Consider the following 27,067-nt stretch of genomic DNA (forward strand, 5'->3'; position numbering starts at 1 on the left):
TTTACAAAGAGTTTTGGTGGCTTTGCAATGAAGAAAATAATAAAGTCTTTTGTACAGTACATGTGGATACAATAATTCCCTCTGCAAAATAATTGCAGTATGAAAGCATTGTTTTGTTCTTTTAATTCTTATTCTTTTAGCCATAGACTTCTCTGCACTAGTTTCACAGTGACGACAGTTAGCATGTGGTGGGCTACAATACCGTCTACCAGTATTAACCTATGACCAGACTCTTTGTTAAAACTAATGAACACCAGTAGGGGCTCTATTTTATAGTGCACTTTTCCCAAAGTTAAACATAGAGAACTTCCCCCTGTATTTTCACTTTAACTATTGAAACGATAAAAAAAAAACAAAACCAAACATAAAATGAACTAAAGATATTTGTTGCAGCCCCACGTTGACTGCAGCTTGCCTTGTATTTGTATGTGGAGACGTATGTGAAATGTTCCTCTTTTAGTTTGGCTGGTGATAAAGTCAAACATATTAAAGCCTTTCTCAGTTGGCTTCTTACGGTCTCTTTACCCCCTGCAGCTTGTGTTGAAAAGGCCAGATTCTGCTTACCTTACTAACAAAAGCAGTTCTTTTGTCTTTTTAGCAAAATTATACGCGGGACTAAAAGAAGCAGAATTTGGTCCAAAGGGACTAACTTAACTTCAGGAGATTAAAAACACCTACAGCAATTCACAGTTTTAAAGGGAACAAATGTACATGCCACGTCTTTTTTTCCTTATTCCTGCCGGTTGTCCATTTATATCTTTTGGGATGTTACTGCACACATTGTAAGCAAAGGTTTTCTCTGTGTATTTTTGCATCTTGTCTATATATTCTGATTTGTTTTTAAAAAATACGATCAGAATTTGCATCTAGTATTTGCACAAGAGCTTATAAACCACATCTTACAGGATTTCCTAATCAGTTGTAAGGAGACTGCAGTTTTGGGCCTATTAACCAGTTCCACGGTAAATTACTAGGTATGTTGTTATTTACTTGGGAAACAAAGCTTCATTTAAAATGCATTTTTACGGTAACCTTAAATTACCAGGCAAATACTAGTTTGCAGCCTCCGGAAAACTCACCTCTTCCTGAACTGTTAAATGCAAATCTGTCATCTTGTTTTTACTAAGTCCCTCTGATTTTGCTTAGTGTAAGTAGGCTTAGATGCAACATTAAAAAAAACCCTGAAACACCAAAAAAAGATCACTGTATGGTAACTTTTTCCCTGTAAAATGAAGCAACTAATCAAAACTACTGTTTGGAGGTAGTTGAGAACACATACCCACGCAGCAGAGGTTTGAAGCAGCTATTGAACACAACAGAGAACAAACCCCAGCTGCATTTTGTGTCTGTGGAGTCTAAACATGTTTTTTATTTGGAGTCCTAACATGTGATTTTTGTTTTGCTTTTCACTTTATACAACTTTTAGAAAGAATTCTTGCAACTTCGTAGCTTACCCCTACCGGCACAGATGGCTTTCCTTTTCCACAGGGGAATGCTCTGCTTTCCCCTAAGGCGTAGCAGTCACCTTTGACACCACCACCAGTAGGTAAAGCAGCAGAAGTTATGGTAAGAAATCAGGCTTTTAGGGGGAGGTGTTTACCTGTCGCTTCTGCAGTTTACGCTGATGTTAGATTGATGTGCGTTTAAAGCTTTTGCTCGAGTCCTCACTTAATCGCTCGTCTGCTGACAGGGTTGGGGCGGAAAGTGGTGGGTTTCCATGGAGAGCTGCGCAGTGTGGGCAAAGGGAGCTTAAAATCAAATTACACAAAACCGGGCAGAAACGGCCAGTCCCTGCTGCTCCCTGGATCCGAGGCAAAGCCTGCGCAGAGCGCGCTGCTGGCGGCGGGGAGGAGAGGCGCCCTCCCCGCCGCCGGGACGCACGCGGTGCGAGACCCTGCGCGGCCCGTGGGGGCGGCCGGGGCGCGAAGCGCCGTCTGCCGTGGGCCGCCCCCGCGCAAGGTGCCCACGGGGCGCGGCCGGGGCTCGGCGGCCCGCAGAGCCGCCCGGTCGCCGTCCCGGGGCACGGCGGCGGGGCGGGGCAGGGTGGGGCGGGGTGGGGCGGGGGAGGTGGAGGGGGGGCCGCGCCGGGTGCCCTCCCGGGCGGGGCGGGGCGGGGCCGGGCCGGGGCCCGGCGCGTCCCGCCCCGTGGGGGCGAGCGGCGGGCGGGGGCAGCGCGGTCGCCGCCGCCGCCGGGGCGCAGCTGCCCGCCGCCGGGCGCTGTGTGCGCGCACGGGCCGCGCTCCTGCCTGCCTGCGCCCACACACGCACACGGACACCGACACGGACACGCACCCGCCGTGCGCTGCGCATCCAGCCCTGCCGGTGCTGCCCGGCCGCCCCCCCGCCCCAGCGGGACGGCCGCTTCGCGCCCGCCTGCGGTTCCTCCGCGGCGCTCCCTGCCCGGCCCGGCTCGGCTCGGCTCGGCTCGGCTCGGCTCGGCTCGGCACGGCCCTGCTTGTCCTGCCTGCCGGCGTCCCGCGGGCGCGGAGCCGACGGGGATGGGCGGGAGGATGCGCCTGAGCCGCGTCTGCTGCGTGTTCTACCAGCTGTGCGTGCTGTCAAGCGGGCTGGCCGCGGGTAAGTGCGCGCCTTCCGCGGGACAGGGCCGAGCCGCGGGCCAGCACCCTGCCCGCCGGCTGCCGGCAGCCGCTACCCGGTACCTGCCCATTGTTCGGCGCCTTCACAGCCGTGCCCGTCCCCTGCAACCGGTGGGTGACGGGATAACGCCTGCTTACACGGGGAGGGTGCGTTGCAACGCGCTCGTCTGTAGCAAACGCTGATTTTCGTGCGCAGCCCTGTCATCTCGGCAGTGCTATTCCTAGCGTGCATAGGATAAGTCTGTAAATAAAACTGTCATCTGTCTCAGGCTGGTGGACGTTGTGTGTGCTCATATGTTTATAAACATAATGCTGGTATGCTGGGAATTTTGGTTAAACGGCGATATGGTGTGTGTAATACGCAGACATCACTACTTAGTGATTATAACTCAGTTTGCTTACAGTGTAATGATGATACGGCTTCTGCATGCGTCTGCCACTTTTACGCGCACTCGCACGTGTGTGGGCGTGGGGTGTGCATGCATTTGGCTGCACCTTTGAAATCACACTGGGTCTTGCAAAACATGCTGAGAACAAGGTTGAAATTTTCAAATTTTTTTTGTTCAAGTTTTCCCTGCTAAAAAAAATAAATTTTTTTAGCTCTATGAAAAAGTTGCCACTTTATCTAAATGACAAAAGGTCTGTGCAACTCTCCTTGTGTGGAGGTGGTGGTCATGAAGAAGAACATCCCCAGCTACTGTTACAACTTCTGCCTAGCTTGAGCTCCAGCTCTCCCTCAGTATTTACCAGGACCGTGATGTGTCCCAGACCCCTGAACAGGCACAGAGACATCTAGTGGCTGGCCCCTCTGCCATGTGTAAGCACAGGATGAAAGGGCCAAATGGAGACCACTGTATTTTGGGTGGCACGCTTGGTGGGCTGGGAGCCAGGAGTGTGTCATGGGGGGCATAGGGTAGGTTTCTGGCAGGCGCTGTGGGCTGCTGGGTGCTCCACTCATTTAAAGCATCTGCTGGCCTTCCCGCAGGTCTCCATGCTTCAGAAGAAACTGAGGAGTGGGAGATCGTCTTCCCTGCGCTGTGGAGCAGGGGCCAGCAGGAGCCGGCGGGTGGCAGTGGTGGTGGTGGGGGCTGCAGCGCCGACCCCAGCTGTGGGAACCGGAGCAGCACCCTCAGCGCCCCTGTCACACCTAGCCAGGTGGCCGGCAGTTCCCGGGAGGTGCGTTCAGTCTCCTCCTCGGTGGAGGGGCAGGCGCAGGCTGTGGGGGAGGCGGCAGAGGAAGAGGACACTGAGGATGAGTATGAGTCTCAGGAGTTTTACCACTGGTCCCCCCTGCCCCAGGGGTCTGGTGCTGCCTCTCAGTTGCCACTACCACCATCCCCCCCGCCACCGCCTCCAGCAGAGGATGGAGATGAAGTGCTGCTGAGGATCCCGGCTTTTGCTCGGGAACTCTACCTGCTGCTCAAGAGGGACAGCCGCTTCCTGGCTCCTGGCTTTGCCGTGGAGGAGCGGCTTGGGGGTGAGGGCAAAAGCCCACCCACTGCTGCACAGTCGCAACCTGAGAGAGCTTGTTACTACAGTGGTGCTGTCCTCCACTACCCGGGCTCCTTCGCCTCCTTCAGTACCTGTGGTGGATTGGTAAGATGACCATGCATGCAGGGGTAGCACCAAGGTCTCCATCCAAGTGTCAGCTTCATCTGCTGCTTTTCACTCCCATCCCTTTCCTAAGGTCCTCTTTCCTTCATATCCTCGTGGGTCCTACCTCTCTACTTACCCTTACTTTTAACCATTTTGCCATTCATACATTTATTATCCCACTCATAATTTTTCTCAAAGCCTACTTCTGCCTTTATCCTGTAAAGTTTTGATGTACTTTGCCCCATTTCCAGATATACTTTTGTCTCTCAGTCCTATGCCTTTCTTTTTTTTAATCTCCTTTTCATTCTTACAACATTCTTTCTTCAGCTTTTCTCATCTCTATCCCTAATTTTATCGTGGGTTTCAGTGTGTGCCTGTAATTAGTTACCTTTGTGCTCAGTCTCCTTCCTTTTTCATCTATTATCATCTCTCCTCCAGTAACATCTGTATCCCATTTATTCTTCATTCTCATCCTATATTCTAAAGTTACCTTTCTCATCCATGTTGATCTTCCTTATGTTCTACATCTCAGTTTTCAGACTGTTCTGTCTTTCCAACTTCTACCAGTGTTTTATGTCTGCTTTTTTGTCTTCATTATTCCTTTTCTTTCATTCCTTTCTTTCCTTCGGCCTTTTTTCTCTACCTCACACCTTCCCGCATGTGGTACCTGTAGTTACTTGGATTTGGGACTCCATACCCTTCTTTCCTTTCAGTTCCTCCAAAGAAGTATGCAATGAGTATGTTCTCAGCAGAAATGTTAATATAGTCAGACCTTTTGAATGGTTATTACTTCTGTGGCATACGTCCCTTATGTAAAACAAATTTCACCTGCTATAATTTCTGTTGGATCAGTCGTGATTTTTACCAGATAAAGACCAGAACTGGGCACACTGACAACAGCAGTGGTGATCCAGTGAGCGGCAATCCCAAGATACTTGGGGGTGGATGGAAAGAGTAGAAAGCAGCTGGGATGATGTAAAATGCTGGCAGGTTTTAAAACAAAAACAATTATTACTATTATTATTCTCATTTTATGCCTTTATATAGCATCATAAATGCACACGCCTGCACCACTTTACAGAATATAGACTAGAAACAGTAATGGCGCTAGGGAGAGTTAACATAATAATCACCCTAGGTTTTTTTGGGTGGCTACATGGGTGTAAATCACCACAATCACAATAGATGATTTCTTGTATTTCTCTCAAAATATGCACATCTAACTTGTTCCATTGTTGATTCATGAAGATATGCCTGCCTGGTTTTTATTTGCATGGTCATGAAGTGAAACCAGGTAAAATGCGGAAATTTTGACTGCTTATTCATTTGCCCGTTTGGACTTACTCAAAAGTCAAAACCCAAAATGAAAGTGGTGGAGAGGGAACATAGGTGGATTGAGACCAAATAAAATATTTGCCTGCACTCCTGCAGAGTGAAACCGCCAAGATTCACACAACTCCAAGTGGTTGGCATCTAATTATTGACATTTTGTCAGATTTTCCAAAGCATGGTAGCAGAGTTAATTGTGGAGAAAAATATCGGAAGTCAGCTGAAGGTGGTTTGAAAGCAAACAGGTAAAGGATTTTTGTGTTCTGGAAAGGATTTGACTTCTGCATCCCTTGTCCTTATTAGAATTTTACCTCTTTCTACATTGCGTGTGTGTAATATTAGGTTAGAGAAGACCTAGGTTGCAAAGAAATTGGTGGAAATAATTATGACAAGTGTCAGCTCAAAAGTGATGTACATCATTGCATATCTGTAATTCCATTGACTTGATTTGTAAATTGAAATTCGCTAGTCAAATAGACCCTGGTTCCCTAGGAGCCCCATTAGTAAATTTTAATTCAGTCAGGCTTTTCCTAGGAGCACCAGCTTAGTCCCAGCTTACCAGCCGGCTAAGTGTGCCTGGGCCCAGACCATGTTCCCCATTTGGAAAGCTGCAGCTGAAATATAAACTATACTATGTATCACAAATAAAACTGGAAACTGTTGTTGATGTTGACTGGTGTTGTCATGATCCTCAACTGCATAGTCTTGTTGCAGTGAAATAGTTAAGCAGCTGTTCTTCCTGAGAGTGTTGCTGCGTCAGGCACATAGTTAAATTGCACAGTGCTATTATGTCAAAGTTGTCATAACAAATCTTAAGTTATTTGTCATTCTTTATTCAGTCACTGCTTCGGGTCTATTACATGTATAAGTTGCTCTGTTTCCAAGAGTCTTGAAAAAACATCACACATACATTGCATATTCTACCCTGTTTCCTCTAGACCTTGCCCTGCAGTAAGAGCCAAGCCATATTTCAAACTACATTTTCTCTTTTAAGATTTAAAAATCCATTGAAACTTGAACCTACAAATATTTGATTGCAGTTACCTCAATTACAATTTATTTTTTCATTTTAAGTATAAAGAAATTTCAGAGAAAGTATGGTACGAATGTCTTAGATACACCCTCATTTCAAAGCCTTGCAGACTTTGGGTTAGGATTACTAGGCTGCGTACACTTTGGAAGACCAAACAAGTGGGCTCTTCAGATAGTAGTCTTTTAGTGAATCTCTTTATTCACCGAGGAAAGTAACTGTAGTCCGACAGACAGCAGTGATTTTGCCACATGGGAGGAAGGGTGAAGAGGTGTAAAGGCCAATAGAAAAGGTTTGGCTGTCATGTGCCGTGGAGGGTTTTACATTGCGGTACAGATGTGTGGCTGATGCTGTGGGTCTAGTTTTGTGAAAAGATACCAGACCTTCAATAAAATGAAAAAAAGGCCTTGCATGAAATTGTTGTGTCATCCAAGTTAGGATGTTGGTGTTGGTTCCAACTTCTCAAGGCATGGAGAGACCTGACATATCAGTGATATTCAGGAAATCGAAAAAAATATCTCTGTAGAAGTCTTAACTGCTCCTTCCAAGGCAGAGGGACCAAAGGATATCGTTGCTGATGTTAGGCACCTTACCCCCTTGAAGTGGGGTTTCGAAGCTTTTTTTACTAGTTGCAGTTGTGTAAATCATGTAACATACAGCACAACATTAAAGCTTCCACGTATTTCTTATTTGACAGTTCTTGAGAGCTTCAGTAGTGTGCTTTTTCTTCAGCTGTTCGGCAAAAGCCAGCATGGAGGGGTGATAATAATCGGGTTCATAACATACCATGTTATGAATCTAAATACACAAGTGAAAAATGAGAGCTATACTCCCAGTTAATTACTAACCAAATTCTGATTGCCAGTATTGGCCACATTTGGCAACCTATCTTGACAAATGAAGGGAACATAACTCAGTGAATATTTTCTAATCAAACTAAAGATGGAAGATATGCACAGACTGTCTAGAAACTCTCACCATGACCTTGGTGTAATCTCATTGCTCACATGATCAATGGTGAAACCCCTATCCAATTCCTTGGTAAAACACTTGTGGATTCTTGCTTCCTTGGGTAGCTCAATGCGATTGGTTCTGAGTGTGTTTTGGGATTCTGCACTGGTGCTCTGGGAAGATTAATAAGGAGAGGTTTCCAAGAATTCTCCATCTGTATGCTGACTGCCTGCTTGTTCATCGTTAGCCAAATACCAGGATGTAAGCAGCCTTGCTGATGCCAGTGAGGCTGCTCTTCTGAAAGTGAGGAATTGCAGAGCTGGACCGTTAATTGTTTAAATGGTCGTTTCTACTGCTTGCTTCTGTTTTGCCATAATAGTTGAGATAAGAAAAAAAAGCATGTCAAATTTTGTTGAACAGTTCTATTTGTAATTTGTATTATATATAACTTACAACTGGTAGTTCTTTTAGCGCATGTTGGAGGAGAAACTTAACTGTGGACTTAGAATTAAGAAATCCGGCTACTGGTTCTTTACCAATGATTTGCTCTGCTGCTAGCATGGAAGTTGTAGTAGTCTCACTGCATTTCCCCAAAGAGAGCTGTAAACACAGAAAATGTGTGCTTTATTCCCTACTTCTTTCATTTCAGACAGAGAGGCATTTAATGTTTTTTCTTAGCACTGAATTGCTTAGGTGGTACTCCATGGCTATGTGGTATCAGGCAAGGCTTCCCCCAGTGCTTCATTTTCTTTCTTCTTTTAACTGAAGCCGTCTGCATTAAATAGAGAACAGCTAGGCAGCAAAAGGATTTGAATGTCTTCTTATACCTAAAGCAAAGGGATATGTTTAGACTGTTAGGAAGTGCCAACAGGAGCAAATGTATACCCAGAGAATGGACAAGAGAATGCAGCTCCATACAGCTATTCTGTTCATCGCAGCACTTAGCAGGTTGTCTAACAGAACATGTGTGGAGATCTACATAAACAGATAGCATTGATAGGTGGGTTAATTTACTGGAGAGAAGCTTTGAAATTCATCTGTGTGTTTCTATATTTTCACTAGATCTTAGGAATGTGAAATGGTCAATAGCATATATATAGTTTTTTGAAGCCCTGAAATGTGAAATACTATTTGGAATTATTAAAGTGAATTTTCCCAGAGACTTGAGTGGGAACAAGTCTTAACCTATTTCCAATCCAATCCAGTGAAGAGCTCCCTCTAAAGAAGTGTATGGTGCTTTTATTAGGTCTCATTGCCATTAACAAACAGGTATTTTAAAACCTGATCAGTAGTTTATAGGAAAGTAGTCACAGATTCACTGCAGCTGCTACACATACATTTAAGAGCACTGTCCAAAGCATTGCTGCCAGCACCAGTAAAAGAATGGATGTCAGTAGTTCTGTGTCACGCAGAGATGTGCCAAATACCGTAGGATAATAACATTTTAACAAATGCTTCTGATGATAACATCCTACTTTTACAATAAAACTGGAATAAATTAGGATGTGAGAAAAAAAAAACCACCAAAGTGCCTCTTTGGATAATGGAATGCTCCTATGATACTTCAGTGAGATTTGAGAAAACCCTGAAGCACCTTTACAGGAAATGTATGATTTTTTATTTCTGACACAAGCTGTTTTGAAGATTAGTGCTGTTAACTAATAGTAAAGGAGTGACACATGATGGATTAAAAATATTTTAGATTTTTAAGGACATTCTAAATGCACATGACCCTTAAATTCAGGGCATAAAAATGAGCCTCTGCAAAACTGGGATTTTTTATTTTGTACCTATCCATCAAGGATAGTTTGACGTAACAGGTTGTCTCTGAACAAGCAAAATGAAGTTGTAATAGAACAATAGTAATAAAATATTTTCTGTATTCCTAAAATTCTGCACACAGTCACTTCTGAGGATAGGATTCAGCCTGAGAAAAGGCTGAATCCTTGTTTTGACATCTGTCCTCCTAGAGAAGGATTTAAACTGCAGTGTTTCAACATTTTTATATGGGAGAAATCCCAATGAATATAGTTCTTAGTTACACTTCCTAGTGATCCCTGCAGTGAGAGTAGTGTCTGACATGGCAATTGTACTTCAATTTTTGGGCAGCTTGGACAGTTTTGGAGAGCTGTACTGAATGTCTGCCTTTTGGTTGTACAGCTTCTGTCAGTGTCAGTGCAATACTTAACCTGCTGCAACTCCTTTCCGGGCATAGGGTCAGACTGACTGGGAATGCGTAGATTGTTTGCACTGGGTGCAAGTAGTGAGCCTGACATTTGCTGTGCAGTGCCCTTACGATGTAAATGCTTGCTTTTGTGAGCATTGCTGCTTTTCTGGGGCTCTTGGAGGAGGTGGTCAGGAGCAACTCATGGGCTTCCTGAATTGCCCTTGGAAGCTGTGCTGTTTACAGGATGAGAGGTCCTGGTGTGAGGCTCTGAGGCATCTTAATAGACTTCCTGCTTCAATCAAGCTGGAGAGCAACTACCCCATTACACATCCTGGACCAGATGGTATCAGCACACAAGCCTGAAATGGGTTAAATACCAAACTTCTTGTCAACCAAAAATAGTACCCCTGCCACCCCACTTCAGTGTTGTTGCAGTTACACTTTGGTATTGAGTAACTTCCACACCAGATGCTTTTGCAAAAGAAATTGGAGACAATTACAGCTTCTTCTGTGCTGAGGCTAAGCATTAGAAAACAGAGATCACCAACAATTTTTCATGAAAGGGGAAAGAAAAAACACTGTTAGACATATTCATGGTCCATTTGATACATACAGGCTAAAGTTTGACATTGCAGAAGGGGGATTATTAAATTAAAAAACAGGATTATCCTTAAAGGCTACCAGGGTGAAATGAAGTACACACTCCCTCCTTCTGTACACCCAGGTTCCTGGGATCCATAAATGAAAGAGAGGACAAAGAAGCAGTAAAATATGTGTTTAGATCCCCTCTTTTTTAAAAACAGAGCTAACTCAAGACAGAAAGATGTGGGAAATCACAGGTGGGTTTTTTGGAGTTTTTTTCAGTTAGCTATTTAGAATGCTAAACCCTTTATTTCTTAGTGCATAGTCTGCCTACTGTTTCACTTTGAGTTTGTGAAAGAAATGAAAGTTTGCTGAGAGGAACAGAAATACATATGTGAATGAGGGTACTCTGAGTATCCCTTGCTGAGAGGTCACAGGTTCACCAAGTTTTGCTTTGTTGACTTTAATTTATGCCTTACTTGTGTTTTAAACATCTTTAAATAGGCAATATAAAATTCGTCATCAGTAGAAGTAGGTGGGCAAGGTAAGGCATGACTGGACATGTCAGCCCTGAACAGAAAGCAGCTCTGCTCTGTTACAAAAGTGGGTTTCTTTGCAGAAAAAACAGAAGCACCCCTGGGAAGATGAAGTGTTGGATTAAAATTTGGGATTCCCGCTTCTGCAAAAGGTAGAAGAACCAGTGAAATGTGGTGGATACCCATGCCTTCAATACATGTGTTGTGTTGAATCTGGGCTGGGTTGTTCCTCCCGGATTTATATGGCAATGGAACATGAGAGAGGGGCAGCCAGGCTTCTAGGAAATCTGGTGTCCAACAGGACAAAACAAGTTGTTTACATGAGGTTACTTGGGCATGCTCAGGCACAGGCACATCTTCCTCCAGCATAGGCTTATCTTCTAGTTTTTGTTAATCTCTCTGTTATATTAAAATCTCTTCATTGTAATGTCACCTTGAACATCTAATGAAGCACAACTGAAAACACAGTACAGAAGCCGGAGAAAATTAAAATCAAGGAAGTGACTATGGCCAGCTGGAATAACTGGCATATATGTACAAGCAAAGCAATATTAACAAACATTGCTTTATCCTACCTGAACAGCAAGTTAATTACAAAGGGAAGTATTAAATATGGTTTATTTTAAATTTTTTTTCATAAAGAAAAGGAGTAGTGGATATGGTATCCCTTTAATTGTTTGATTAGTGTCTTTTAGAACCATAAACCAACAAAGATCTCTATAAGGATAAAGTACTAAAACCTCTTTGTTTCTGTTTTCCTTCCTGAGCTCTGATGCTGCAGTCTATTGCTGTTCACCTTTGCCTCTCTGGATGTAACATTATTTGGTTGGATTTTCATTTTGTGTATATGAGAATCCTTGCTAACTGATACAAAGGATAAGTCTTTTAAACAGGAACAGCAGTGTTAATGTAGAGCTGAAAGGTTTAGAAAATCAGTTTTGATTTAGGCTGAGACTACATTTGAACTATAATGATCTCTTTTAATATTAAACACTGTGTAATGGTATTTGAGATGTTGGGTCAAGATGTCTCAGGCCATGTGGTAATGATTCCTTTCTCCCTCTAAGAGCTATCTTATAATCATGTAATCACTCCATCGTGAGACAGGTTTGATTTATGATTCCAATCCTGCTTATGATAGCCTGCTGTTCTCCTAAAGTGCTTAGTTTCAGTACAAATACTTCATTTGCAATGTATTTCCAAGCCATAATTAGAAATGAAAATACAGTATCTCCAGAGTAGCTTTATTTAAAAAAAATCGAGACTGTTGTGTAAATAACAAGAATAAAATTATCAAGGTTATTCTGCAAGATACAGAAGTGTCATGGTAAATCAGAAAAACTAGGTAAGTCCATTAATGAGAAAAGTTTTTGTATTAATTCAATTAGTAAAGTTTTGACCCCCTAATTTGAAGGTAACCACTTTAAAAGGAAAAGACAGAGCACTGAGCTTCTCCCAGCTGCAACTGTTAAGGTTACTGAAATAAGCATTTTCTCCAAGCCTTGTATCTCATGATACATGCTGATTGTTTCTTCTGTAGCAAGTGAACCAGGATTTTTAAAAGAAACAAATTGTCCTCCATGTTACAACCCTTGTAATTTTATTTTAAAAACACTGCTCTTTGTCTTTCTTTTTTAAAAGATTTATTGGACCTGCAAGACCAGAGGTTCTTTTTGGTAGCTAATGACAAATTGTGACAGGAGGAAAAATAGGAACATCCATGATTTCCAAGATGTAATACCATAAAAATAGAAGAGCTGGGAAACAGGGAGGAAACAATAGAAAGAAAGCATCAGGTGTGAGAGTCATTGTGGGGTTGATGGTACGTGAAGATATTGAAGGAGGAATCTGAAAATTAATGGTCATGTAGAGGTAGCATGCAAATGCTGCACATTTCTTTTTGCTGTGTGATAAAGAGAGCTGCCAGGATAGAAAGGGGTGACTCAAAGCCGTTCGGATTTGGGGGAGAACAAGGTGTTTGCAAAAGCAATTCTGTAGAGCATGTGCCTATCCTTGGTTTACTCAGGCCTCTCACTGATAATTTGAGGGACATAGCATGGGGGTTCGTTGTTTGCTCCTTGTTTAGCAGAAGCAGAAGCAGCAATGTAAATGGAAATAGTGTGAAATATGCTGAGCACGTGCATGTGTATGTTGTATTGCATATCCAGACGGTAGTGGGTCAAACTTTTATAAACCAATAGCTCAAAATATCTACGTTGGATTTAAAATCAGATGTACATCTGTTATGCATTAGCAGTTCAGTTAACCTTTTGTTGTTAACCTGTCATTGTCTGGACAATCTGCTCTTCTCAGTTATTTCTATTGCTTCTAATAATGGCATAAATAAGCAAAGAAGTATTATCTGGAAGGGAGAGAATGACGAACATTTCTTGTGTTAATTGTAGAACAATGTATTTAGAGTGATAAATCAGAATCATAACATTAGTTGCTAATAATGCATGTATCTGCACGTAAGTGAATAGAAGTAAAATATTTTGGAAGCCTGTGCTGAGAATGTTTTTCTTGGGTCTACCAGTACTTCAGTCAGAATTATTTTCTGAATGAGTTTTGCATCCAAAAATGTAGAAATGTGCCCAAAACTGACTTGTGAAGTGATTTAGTTTCTGTGTGATTATCCTCCAACAATTGCATATGCTTGCTTTATGATCTCAGCTGTGCTACCTTAAATTCTCATTAGATGTCAGAAGTTTAACTGGGTCAAGTCAGGTCAAACTTATTTAGATAGGAGTACACTAAGGAAAATACAGATATTTCTGCAGGTGATGTTAATTCAGCTGGGGACAACTTTTTATGATCCAGACAGAGTAAATGTCCCGTATGTCCCTCTGGCCTTACGGGGATGCTGGCTGGAGAAGTGCCCAAGAAATGGCTACAGCCATTATAGTGATGCCATCTTCTATTTAAAATGTTAAACTGTGCTTCAGATGTGCTTAAACTTCTCAGTGCTCTTTTTTGTCCTTGAGAATGCTGATTAGTCTCATGGTAGTGTTACAACCTTGAAAACTGAGGTGTAACTCTGCTTCAGGGCTTCCTGTATGAAGTGCTTTGCTTTTCTTCTGAAGATGTGAGACAGGACGAAAAAGAGACATGATAAGGGATTAAAAAAAAGGTGAAAAAAAGCTGAATGCCTGTTACTCTGGGATACAGCGGTGGATGAAGGGTGAGTTCTTATTCTTGGTATGTGCAGGGAACATAAAGCCAGGTTTGTACACATATTCTCAGGACTTAATATTTAATTGTGGTCTTGCTTAATTTGCTTTTAAAAAATGCTCTCTAAGCATAAAGCTGTCTGGATCTATGCTTCTGTCATAAGCTCTGCATGCAACACTTCTAACTTTGGTAATTTTTAAAATCTTCTGAGAATTTACGAGCTTGTTGCAAGTTAGGGGACAGGAAGTTGTTTAGGTGATTTTATGCGTAGATAGCTCTCCAATCTCTCTTGTCCCTCTTTGACATAAATGGACCTCACCCCAAATATTTATTAAGTAACATATGAGGGAATTGATGGAGCTAAAAGTAGAAGATGGTTTATAGACTAAAATGGATACAGTTATGCATATTAAAAACATAGTTTTCCAATTTCTGGCTGATAGTCCTAACATGTTTCCCTTTTTCTGTCTGATCCTGTTTCTGCTGTAGTAAGGTATCTGAGGAAGTGTAATGACAAAGATTTTTTTCTATGTCCCTTTGGTGGGTGTTGGTTTTTTTATTTATTTTTTGCTTCTAATACTGAATTATCTGCATTGGAAATAATGGAAGGAAATAATTCCTTCCTTTCTTATTTCATTTTGAGTGATAAATCTTTTGCTTGTTTCATATGAACAAATTTGCTTAAAAGTGACTAGTCAGGTTGATGCTACTTGGTTCAGGATGCCAGTATCAAAGCTCCATTCTGCTCGCCATTGGCATTCTTACGGACATAAAATCAAGCTCTCTACCTTTTAAAAAAAGGAAAAAGGCCTTCTTCCAAAATATATTTTTTTGTTTAAGTTAAAGTAATTGTTCTTGAAAAATAATTAAATAGTGTTCCTTCTTTCAGGAGGGTAGCAGAACTTTAGTTTCTGTTTGCAACAAGAGGTAATTTTCCCCCCCCCGCAAAAAAGTGGAAGGAGAATCTGGACTTAGAAGTTAAAAGCAAAAAACTATGCATTATTTGGAAAAAAAATTAGATATGAATTTAATGAAGTTAGGAGTGGAGCCGTAGAAGTATATGACTTCCATATATTCTTAATCTTTTTCAAGAAAAATGAATCTAAAATGATAATAAATTGTGAGTCTCATTTATTTCTCTTAAAGCTACCAGTTCTGGATTCATGTAATTTTAGATAGCGATGTAAAAAGCCCAAGCATAACTATTTTATAGGTGGACTAACTTGATTTCTAGAATTATAGTTCTATGCCCATAAATATAAATTATTTTCCTTTCTTGAATTGCTGTTTTCCACAGTTAGTAGTTTTGGCAAACTGTAGGTCTGAACAAAACTGAGTTTCATGGAGTGTTGCCTTGAATTAAATAGCCTTTGAATGCAGTTCAGCTCCTCTCTCAGAAGAAAACCAAAATAATGGAGTTGTGGATAGATATTTCAGTAAGGATTAGCAGAGCTTAAATTTCTCTATGGGCAATCATGGGCGAGTTTTGGAGCTGTGCCACATCCCTCTGTGGCTACAATGAAAACACATGGGTTTGAACAATGGTAGCTCATTGGTATGCACTATTGGAGTGTTTTACGCAGATGAATCAATTTAAACTTGGATCCCTTGTATTGGTCTTTTTGGTACTCATCTAGGTGTTTTATCTAATGTAGGTTACATACACGGTTGCTGATAATTTCCATTTAAATTACCTGTATGGGACTCAGTGTAGAATGCTTTGTGCTCATCCTTCGTGTACTATTACGTAAGATTCTGATGGCATTAAATCCAGGCTTGTACTAAAGAAATGGGGTTAATGCAGTTCCACTAGCTAAAGGTACAGCAGTTTGATTCCTACTCTAAAAGACTGGTTTTTAGTCTTGCCACAAGAGTGCTGAAGTTACTCATATTACACTGAAATGCTCTAAAGAAACACATCTACAAGCACTGAGTCTTTAATTGCAAGGATTTTTTCCATAGGTGATGTGTTTCCATAGGTGTTGTTTTTTCTAAGGCTAGTCATGTTTAGCTATGCAAAGGGCCTTTTTTATACAATATTAATAATTACTGAAATGTTGTTATGTAATAAATGATCTAGAGTATCCATATAATGGTAAACATCACAATTTTTACCTTAGGTTTTCTGGAATACAGTTTTTAAAATGCTGGCTTACTTTAGAGAAGCTGTTGTATATATTTGGGAAAGGGGATATGGTTGGGGTTGTGTTTGGTTTTTTTTTAAGAAGTAAATCAGTCATGGTGTTCCATTTAATATAGCATGTGATTGATGGGCAAAACTAAGTAATTGCTAACATCATGCATCACTCAGTTCTGACAACATGATAGACATAATTTACAAGTTAGTTGGCTGTTTTAAAAATTGATTTTTATGCCAGTTCCACTTTGAATTGTGCAAGTAAAGGGCTGCATCGTGCTTGTTAAATATAATTGTATCTTGGTTTTCAGTTTGATTGTAGTTTATTTTGTTGGAGTGTGTTAGTCATCTGTGGTTGGCTGAGCATGTTCCTCCAGCATACTTGTTGAAGCAAAATAAAATAAGGCTTTCCAGAACATTTCAGGCAACATACAAGAAGCAACTTTATTCATTGGTCAGTTGGTGCATGCATCAGCAATGGAGGTGAAGTCATGCAACCACATAAAGTGTCTGTTTAGTGTAAGATTGTGTGGGAGACAGAATGAACACCTTTGTCCATGGGTCTTAAGCGTTTGATATCTTTGAATTTTTTTCCTTTGGTTTAGCAGCCTTGGTAGTTGCTTAATGCTTCCTTTTGTAATGGTAGTTACTTCCTTTAGTTCATTTGGAAACTGTCCTTGAATCAGAGTCAGCTCTGATCATTGTGTTTTGATGAACCAAACTGAAGGCATGGCCCTTATGAGTTGCTGTACTATAATTGTGTCTTCCAGCTTCTTGAAACATAGGCCTATATGAAAATGACAACTCATAAAAACAAAAAAGCAGTCCTCCAGCCTGCATAAGGACAGATCAAAATATGAAACCTGAAGGCCAAAATGCTGGGAGACCACTGAAAGAACTTCTTTAAAAAAAAAACCAGCTTCTGATTGTAGTTGACCATTTAGAGCTGCACATACAGAAAGTTTTTGTGTTCTTTTAGTAGAATAATACATTCCATTTTAATGAAGTTGATTTCTCATTAATAGAATTTTTTCATGCAAACGAGGAGGACTAAGGTAGGTGGCCACATCATTCCTTTTGCAAAGATGATGCCTTCTAGTTTCCTTCTCTTTACTAGCTCTAGCTGTATTCATTAATTATTATTTTTTTAATAAATTAATTTTGTAACATAAAGATATATGCAGTGAATTTTTCTACATACCATAAAATCAGAGTCTTGATTATATAACATAACTTTATATTTACTATCACAGCACTACCTTTGATCTAAATTTATATGAAATCAGATCTGAATCTGCTTAGGGTTTGGACAGAGAGGGTGGAATATTGTATCTTGCTTTATTGAGCATATATTGACCAGACCAGATTGAGGGTTTTGAAGGTTGTATACATGAAATGATTTTCCATAACAACAACCTCATTTGTCTTCCCTTTTAACATTCTAAAATTGAGAAAGTCTCTTCTTAACTATAATGTGGTTCCCCTCTTATCATAATATCAGGGCTTGATCATAGTTGTCATAAACACAGTAGTTTTGAAAGAGACATGCTATGGCCTTTAGTGTTGTTATTCTAAAAAATAATAAATACTTAATGTCAGGCAAACTTTCTCAGGAAAAGATACCTATTTTATTAATTCAGCTTATGTCACTGGAATAAATAGACAACCTTTAAGTTTTTCTAGCCCTTCCTCAGAGCTTCTCTTTCTTCTGTAAGAAAAACAAAACTACTTGATAGGTAATAATAGTTCCAGAATCTAACTTGTTTTACTAATCAGCTCAATATTCTGAGATAAAGAGTAGGAGCTACTGAGTGAAAGGAAGAATGGTCAGAGACCAGTAATTTATTACATGGTGGGTTGGCAGAATTGGTGGCGTTTTCTTTTGTGACATAGTAATGGTTATCATAAAATCTGTATTGTTTTAGGTATCTGAGGTTGAAAATATAATATTGGTTTTCTTAAGGATTTCAGAGTGTGCCTTGTGTGCAGTTATGGATATTCTGCACATTTAATAGGTGCACCACTGATGAAGTCTGGCTTGCCAATAGCTGTCTCTGTTCTTAGTGATATTAGTCAATTTTTGCATAGTTATCTGGAGCAAATGCATACAGTACAGGTTTTTAATTTAAGTTAGTTTGAAAATAAATTTTTTTTCAGTGTGTCTTTAACCCAGTTTGCCTTTAAAATAGGTTTTAAATTGACTCTCACAGACATAATGTAAAATTTGACTTCCCATTTCAACAATATTTTGTAGCACTTGGATCAGAAATGCTAATTTGATTTTAGAATTTTATAAAGTCAAGTCACCTGTGCTAGGAGTAGTAAGCTTTCTGTACCTCATAAACTTCCAGAGTGCTGCATAAGGAAAAGAAATAAGAACATGCCTGTGGTAAGTCTGCATTTTTTAGTTTATAGTTTCTAAGTATAAATCTTTAAGTGTTAATAATTTTGCATTTATGATTTTAAAGATATATCTGTGGAATACTTTTCTTGAGTGAATATGGAATGGAATATGTGAAAGAAAACAGAATTTCATGTACTGCAAACTTGAAGTCCAGATCATCTCTATATTGAGTAGTTTCTCTCTCTCCCCTCTCCTTTTTTCCCCTCTTGTTTAAAGGAAGTAGAGCCTAAACACTTGGTAGATTAATAGATGTATAGCTGTGGAGAATATGTATTAGGAATCTGGGTAGCTGCAATTTAGGAAAAAAAACATGTTTGTTTACACAGTAATTTTAGCTGTGTAACGTAGTAACAGGAATAAAGGTATTTAGAGTATGATTCTGTCAAACATTTTTCAGGTATTTCCATTTGCATGCTACTGCAATTGTTTGTTGTGTAGATGTTGCAATTGAAAGCTCAGCTTTGAATTGTAGTTTATGTCAAAATTTAAAAATATAGCCAGTAGTTTTGAATGTCTCAGATTATTAGTATTCACCATATACATATGCGCTCCCCAAACTGAATGCTAGTTAACAATTCATGAGCATAAATATCTTGGCCAAATTTATATTTCAAGTCAGTGACAGAACAGGATTAGAATTCAAGACTTAAAATGAAGACAGACTAAAAGTAAATAACAGAATTGGACTAGAATTTAGAGATCAGAACAGTATCAACTTCATATAACATCACAGCCACGTACATGCCACCTCCATGAGAGATGATGATGTTGTTGTAGGTAGGGGCACAGATCAGCTCTTATTAAAAGAAAAAAACCAAATTCCAGTAGAACAGACTTGTAGGGATTATTCAGCCTAAACTGAGAAAGTACTGAACGAGGTGTTACATCTTTTAGAAATTGTATACTCGGAAGTGTTCTATTATTCATACAGGATTGCAGCACCTTTTTTTTATTTTTTTAATACCGTGGATAAAGATATTTAAGTAAATTTTCTTCCTTTCTGAATATATGTTACACTTCAGTATAATTATCTAAATTTTTATTATGCTTTTTCTCTTTATTTGCATGCATCCTGTTGTTCCATGCCCCACCTGCTGTCCACAAGGACCACTAGAATCTGCTCACCATCTATCTGTCTGTTTAGCCATTCATCCATCCACTTGCTCACCCACACCATGGGAAGTCCGTATCCACGGAGGGGATGAATTTGTCCCAGGGACTGGACCTGGCTTTCATCCTTGCTGAATTTCGTGAGGTTTCTGCTGATAGCTCTTCATATAAAGCATATGTATAAATATATATTTATGTATAGGTTGGATGGCACTAAAATGAGGCTATGTGAATGACTAGTGTCTCCATGAGACCCACATTTCTATTGTTCTGTGGCTTCAGTTAAGATGCTGGGGCTCTTGTTGGCTATCCCCATTCTTTATGATTTTATTTGCCTCAAAGATTACATTGTCTGGCTATACCTGTTCAACCCCCAAAATTTTGAATTATCTGAGGGTTACTAGTATCTATAGTGCAAATCATTAGGAAGCAGAATTAGCTTCATGTGACACATTGGGAACAAGTTATCCGCAGTTAGACACAGTTGGATTGGTTGCCATGTATTTTTTAGAAGAATACACTGTACAACAGGAATGGTACATTTAGCTTAAGGAGTTTGTAATTCACATTTGTTACGTTTCTGTTTGAAGCTTTTGAAAATAGAATTGCCTTATGGTAGTAGTTTTCAATGAATTATTATTAAAGTTATTTCAGTTACCTCAAACTAGAACAGATTAGACTTGTCTCTATGGAGAGAAAGAACAGCATACACATGTCCAGTTCATGGGGCAGTCTGTGCAGGGTAGTGATTGTTTATAAAAGTTTCTGTAGTTGTTCCAGAAAAGTAATTTTAAGAACTATAGGGTTTCACTCAACACCAGTGTGCTATTTACCTTCTTTTACCATTTAATATTTTGAAATTTGAGTTATGGTAACTAGTGATTTTGAAATTTTTAATGTATGTTTAAACTATGCTATGCCTTCTCAGTGCAAGACTTAAAAGGGTTTGGGATGAGTTCTGCATTTTAAAGCATTGAGCCTCTTCCAGTGTTTTGACACAACTAATTTGACTAAAGCAATCTACAATTAAACTATACTTCTGGGTAACTGCTGCCAAAAAAAGAGTGTACAGTGGAGTCCATTTACAATGTGCTGTTGAAGCAATAAATCTGTGAAGAGAATAACATATGTTTAATTTCAGTAAACAACTTCTTGAAGTTTGGGGTTTTTTTAAAAAGGAGAATCTATGAAAGTTTATATATGATGTTGTAATGAACCTGCTGGCACATTATTTAGGAGAAACAATTTTCAGAACCATATCTAGCTAGTAACATCTTGTATGCCTTACAGTACAGGAAAAGTAAGTAGCATCAAAGACTAACAGACAAAACTAGGTAAATCTAGGAAATTGAGATGAAAAAAGGGGTTTTTTTGTGAAAACACAATGTTGGCGGTAACGGTGACCTTAAGATAATAAATTGGAAGTAACAAATGGTAAGAATTCTGTAATCCCTAGTGATTCTATTATGTGTTTGACTGTTGTTCTGTGCTTTCCCACTTCTTGAAGACTTCATTCTCCATGGAAGATGGCTGCCTTTCAATGGAAGGTGTATCTTTGGTGTAACCTGGTGTGATCGTTCTGAAGTCCCACTCTCACAAATTCAGCTGGCAGTGAGAGACAGGGTTTCAGTAAATTTTGTCTGCTTTTCGGTGTGACTTTTGTTCACATTAACGTGGAGAGAAGGCAGTGTTTTAGATGATGAAGAGCATATTCTTTCTGATGATGCAGTATTTTTGAAGGAAAAAACCCTCTTTTGCTGGAAGGCTCCTGGCCAGTTCCGGTCATGAAGCCTGGATGCTTTATATGAACAGGAGGTAAGGTCAGAAGGAGCACCTGGGGAGTTGACTTTGCGTTAGTGGTAAATTCAGGCTGGGAGGCACAGGACAATTTAATAGACTAAAGGCTGATATAAGTGACTTCCAGTGTGACTTACTACTTTTATACTATGTTTATAGATTTGCTTATAGGCTGATAACTTAGCTGGCAGTGACAGGAGGAGGAAAAGATTGCGTATTTGCTGATCAACATGAGCCATCAGGTGTGATGCGGGTGTGAAAGATGCATCTAACTGGTGAAGGACATTTAGTGGGGATACAGAAACTTTATTCTTATTTCACAAAGTTGCAGTGAAATGATAGCTGAAATATGGCTTGCAGTTTTGTTTGCTGATGTTCAGAGAGAGGAATTCAGTTGTGGCTACAAGGATAATTGTAGTAAGAAAGCCTATGCATTCAAGCAACAGTCAAAGGCTTGTGTGTTTACCATCACACAGCAGAAACTGCGATACAGTGTGATTACCTTTTATAAAAACACTGGAGTGAATATCAAGGAGCCTGGAAAGCTGTCCAAGGAGAAAACCTATGTAGACCCAGGATCAGATGGACCTAAAATAATGGCCATGAATAAGTTAAGGTTAGAAAATTGGAAATATTTCCAACTATTAGAAGAGGAAAATCTCAAACAAATATCAGTAGGAATAGTGAACTAATAGAGCAACAGTTCTAATGAAACTACTTTAATTACCGGTAAGGAAAACAAAGGATCTGTGTTACAATGGTAAGTGTAAGAACGCCTCTGTTTTACAAAGTCTTAAATGCATAGGGGGCTGGACTTGATCTGTGGATCTAACACATCTAAAATAAAATGGTAATTTGCATTCTCTGTTCTAAACTGTTTCTTATCCTTAACTATTTTTTCAATACTACAGGACTTAAGCACTGTGAATTGAGGTAATATAATGAGAATAATTAAATAATACATGCTGCATGAGGCATAAAGAGAAAATTGGATTTGATTTAGCAAGCCGAATATAGCTGAGTCTGTTTTTAATATTCAACTGAGATTTATAAGCAAACCTACAGTTTCACAAGTGATATATAATTCTCTTTGATTTCCTGGTTAGAGTAAAAAGATTAAATGGCTTTTTATGACTTTGAGGCAGTAATAAAAAAAACCTGAAAATCCACTGTGCGAGATAAGTCACTAGGGCAATCAGCCAATTGTTCTCTCAGCCGGTGCTTCTTTCAAGACAGTGTTGTTTGTTCAGAAGCATATGCACGGCCTGTGTTGATACCAAGTGCTCCAATCACGACTGGAGAATTCCAGATGATTCACTTGGTAGAAAGTGGTCTTTTGCTGCTGGGATTTTCTCTCTTTCACAGAATACACAGCTTTCTTGTGTATTGGGGTGTGTTTTGCTTTGTCACAGGTGCTTCTTAAATTTGGGGTTTTTTTTGCTCCTTTAAGCCACAGCTTAATCAGCCAGAACCTGGGCAAGAGTTTCTTGGGTTGTGGAAAGGAAAGGATGTTTGAACACATAATTTCAGCATTTGACAATTGGTTTATCTGTTCTGCTGGATTGTTCTGGAAATCAAAGGGCAAGAGTACAGTAGTTGAAAAGGCACTGACTTTTCTGGGAACAGTGGCAGAAGCTGAAGAAGTGGACTCCATGAGTGATGTGACACTATCATTGCAAGAGTCTACAGCCAGTTAATAATTCTGATAAGAAGAACAGAGAGTAGATGGTATGTGAAGAGGTGGTCACTTGAACCTGATGACCAGCCTGATACATTGCCCAGAAAGCTGTGGCACTTGGAGGGACTTGTGTCAGGTTTATGAGTTTCACTGCTGGTGGCAGTGACTGAACATCTGATTTTAAAACACCACCATGAATTTAGGAAGCACATTTTGTGCTTTTGCCTAAAAAGGGCACTTAAAAGAAATGAAAGTGATTAAAATTTATACAATTTATGTATTTATTTGCAATTCCATTTTGTGTGTGGTGAATGCCTGTAAGTTGCATAGTGAGTGTTGCTGAGTAATAACAGTTATTTTCCTGCATCTATGTGGATTTTTCAAACAGTGAGGAGTGTGTATTTCTGTGTGTGTATAGTCATTGTAAAACACTATAAAATGGCAAGAGAAGCAAGCGTAATAACTACTTCAGCATTTAAATGTTATTCTTCAAAAATTACAGATTTTTAAATAGTCTCTCCTTAAGATGGTGATCTTGAAAGATTGATTTACTGTGCTGGAAACTACAAAATTTGTACTTGCTCTGAAATTTGTGTTAGTCTTTAGCAAAAAACGGATTTGTACCCTTGCGTTCACCATGTACCAATTCATAAAACACCCTTTTAGGTAATTTCTTGATTAAAAAGAATCTTAACCATATATCATGTAGACTAAAGGCCATTTGGTATAAAGTGCATGAAATACAAATATGGTATCTTAATTGCGCATGTATTATGATTATCATATGTTGCATCATGGGGAATATTTCAGCTTTTCAGCTTTGGCATGGATTGTTGTGGATTTAGAAAACTCGATAAGACAGAAGAACACAAAAGAGATGAAAAGTTTTATGGTAAACCCTGACATCATGTGACCTATGATGAAAGTGACAATGCTGAAACAAAAAACAGATCTGAAACATGGATAAGAAGATTATAATGTCGTAGTGATACAGATGGGTTTTTGACATAGACACTTGTTGATATTTGTGCCTTTATAGCTTTTCCCTTCCTTATTTTAAGCTGGAATTAATTGAAACACTTTCAAGCTTAGTGTTATTAATGAGATTTTTACCTGTAAGCATTGAAGGGCTTTTTTTGAAATGCTTAGAAAATCAGTTTAAACGATCTAAGCTTATATTAATTTTATAATATCTGCTTTTGTCATTTTATCACCTTATGGCAGGTGTGCAAAATGCATCCTCTACCATTAAAGAGATTGTATTGCATCTGTACAGACAGGTTGCAGCTTGAGGGTTAATTATCTCAGATGTGACATGAGAATTTCCCAAAGTGTACTACAAAAGTTCTGACTTTTGAGTCTTTATTTCGGAGGTGTGAGTACTTATCATTATAAGCTGTGGACTTCATAGCCTAATTATACAAATTATCCTGACGCATTTTTGTCTAACTTCCAGTAAAATCTAAGTTCATCACAAAGAATACATTAAACAGAACTGAGACATTTCTGCAAATGCCTTTTGCATAAATTAAAAATACATCCCAAATGTGAAAAGCTAGCCATATAACTTAGAGTATTTATACTCTCTGAATGGCAAATGTGTAAATAAGCCTGTCTAGATTTTTTTGTGTGTTTTATATCTTAGAAGTGCAGCCTGCAATTTAGAGATATACATTCTAATCTTAGAGGTTTATTTTCTGATCTCAGATTTTACCTAGGCAAAAGAAACGTGAGCTTCCCATTCAACAGATTGGCACTATTTGGGACCATTTGGATGGGTAGGCTTTTGGAGACCAGTGGGATTCCTGCCGAGAATATTGCCTGTCACCAGCCTCCCACTGGTAACTCAAATACCTATTCTTAGCTTAGCTGTATTTCAGCAAAATGCCATTGGAAGAACCCAAGTCTTTCAACAAGACAGGTTGCACATCACTGAGAGCTAAATAACTAAAATTCAGAACCTGAATGATCATGGGAAGCTTGTAGGCAGTGAGTTTGGAGAATGGCTGTGAAACAATATGCTGCTGGTGAGATATTCTTGTCACCAAATAAATTTGCCGCTTCTCCACTGCTCTTCAGTAAGTAGGAAACTGGAGGGTGTCAAACACTCTACAGGCCAGATAGAAGGTTTTCTATTCTAGGTCTAGCAGAAAGAGCTTTCTCCCCAGTGAGATGCATTTTGGTTTTACTTGTAAATTATCCTAAGTAAAATTTTTTTAAAAAGGTTAATGTAGCATTCATGTTGCAGGGCTAAAAAACTAGAATGTCAGTTTGAGCAAAAGTTAATGTTCCTGTTGGAACTTTATTTTGGCAATGCTGCAATATTTGCTATCCTGGATTTTTTTTAAAGTTATGACTTAACTGTACATACAATAAAATATACATGGTTGCTAATGGAGCTGATTTGAGTTGGAACTTCTAATATATAAGCATAATTCAGGAAGAACAGGGAAAAGTTGAAGTAGGATTAATAGATTTCCAAAGCATTTTTATGAAAAAAGAGGTTGAGTGATTAATTCTTCTGGTATCTTATATATCTTCCAGTATATCGATTTAACTTAAAATGGTATTATTGAATGTTCCCTGGGAATCTTCAGAGTGTACAGCTATACCGAACTGATTTTAAAATCAAGTGATAGTTCATGTGTTTCCAGTTGAGTTTCATAAATGTGAAATGTTTTATGTATGTGATCATTAATAAATATTCTTTAAGGTATTAAAAAAAAGTTACAGAAGCGGCTACTAAATTGGTAACATGTTACTATTTTAGAGGATGTCTGATAAAGTTACAGGTGATGTAATTTACATCCTCCAGACTAAAATGTAGCTTGAATATCTGTTGTCTTGTAATGGCAGCTGAAGCATTAGGAAATTCTACCTCAGACAGAGGCAAGATGCCAACAAGTAGCTGAATGACAGTGCCTTTTGTAAGGAAATTATTTCCTGTGCTTCACATCACCTGTGAGAAATAGGAGCAGTCCAGCTGGCCATAAGGGGAGAGGCATACTTGGGCAGTGGAGGCAGGCAAGAAGAAGTATTGCTGGTAAGAGGTTTTAGGGGTGAGGTTTTATTTCGAGTAGGTCTGGTTGTGGTGCACATCGATAAGAAAGGCTTTTGTGGAGTGGGACAGAAGAACTGAGATGTGCACAGGGACTTCAGACTGCAAGATACAAGTTAATGTTCTGTTTAATGGGGAAAATGTAGCTGTATCAAAGCATCCTTTCTGGAGGTCCTAGTGAATGTCTGCAAACATGAATAAAAATCAATAGGTAATTCACAATCCTATAAGTTTCACAGTTGTGACCATATATCCTGTTACCTCAATTGCCTTGTTTCCAAGGTGTGCTCAATTTGTCACAGCTTTCAAGTGATATTTTGGAGGCTGTCAACCTTTTATGGATTGTGAGATTACTGGTAAATATTTGACAACACTGAATCATTTCCAAAGCTTTGAATCTGTTGGCTTCTTTGAGTTCTGGTCTGCTGCACGGACAGAGGACAGCACTGGACTTAACCAACAAGCCCTGTAAGCACTTGCAGTGCAGGGATCACAAGAACACTGTTTGTACGTTACTCATTATAAACTGGGAAAAAAGGATACTTTTAAAAATCAATGTCAAAGAAAGTGGAGTCTATAAGTCATGGAAAGTTAAATAACTTTCTGTCCTCCCTTCAAGATATTAGGATCTTAATCATTTTTCATATTTTTCTCATAGTAATTTTTACTAATGGCCTTGATATATTTTTGACATTTCATTCACTGTGGTTGGAAAAAGAAAGCTAACTAGTTTTTACCTTTGTATCTTGTCAGCCTTTTTCATAATCTAGAACTTGAATCCTTCCTACATGTTAAATAACTCTTTAATAGTGCTTTTTACCTTATAATCTTATAAATGAGCCAATGGGAGGAGGAGGAATTGTTTTGCTTATTTCCATTACAGTTAAAGTTTATGCATCCCATAAAGCTACTGGTACCAGTTCC

General features: G+C 39.4%; 1 protein-coding gene and 1 long non-coding RNA gene across 10 annotated transcripts in view; one reads left to right on the top strand and one right to left on the bottom strand.

Annotated features, from left to right (window-relative positions):
• The window catches only part of LOC142050252 (uncharacterized), a 40,996-nt gene extending 38,958 nt beyond the window's left edge, over positions 1-2,038 (bottom strand). For all 7 annotated transcript variants that reach the window (XR_012657967.1, XR_012657968.1, XR_012657970.1 and 4 more), the window contains exon 1: positions 1,601-2,038. This is a non-coding gene — a long non-coding RNA (uncharacterized LOC142050252). The remainder of the gene's footprint in view (positions 1-1,600) is intronic.
• A 108-nt stretch (positions 2,039-2,146) lies between these two features.
• ADAMTS19 (ADAM metallopeptidase with thrombospondin type 1 motif 19) overlaps positions 2,147-27,067 on the top strand; it is a 155,846-nt gene continuing 130,925 nt past the window's right edge. For 2 of the 3 annotated variants that reach the window (XM_075079693.1, XM_075079694.1), the window contains exons 1-2: positions 2,147-2,577; positions 3,583-4,193. In XM_075079693.1, the coding sequence (XP_074935794.1) occupies positions 2,499-2,577; positions 3,583-4,193 (690 nt within the window). In that variant the 5' untranslated portion in view covers positions 2,147-2,498. The remainder of the gene's footprint in view (positions 2,578-3,582; positions 4,194-27,067) is intronic. The other variant, XM_075079697.1, reaches the window with a different exon arrangement.

Source organism: Phalacrocorax aristotelis, chromosome Z, assembly GCF_949628215.1.
Source record: "Phalacrocorax aristotelis chromosome Z, bGulAri2.1, whole genome shotgun sequence".
Classification (NCBI taxonomy): domain Eukaryota; kingdom Metazoa; phylum Chordata; class Aves; order Suliformes; family Phalacrocoracidae; genus Phalacrocorax; species Phalacrocorax aristotelis.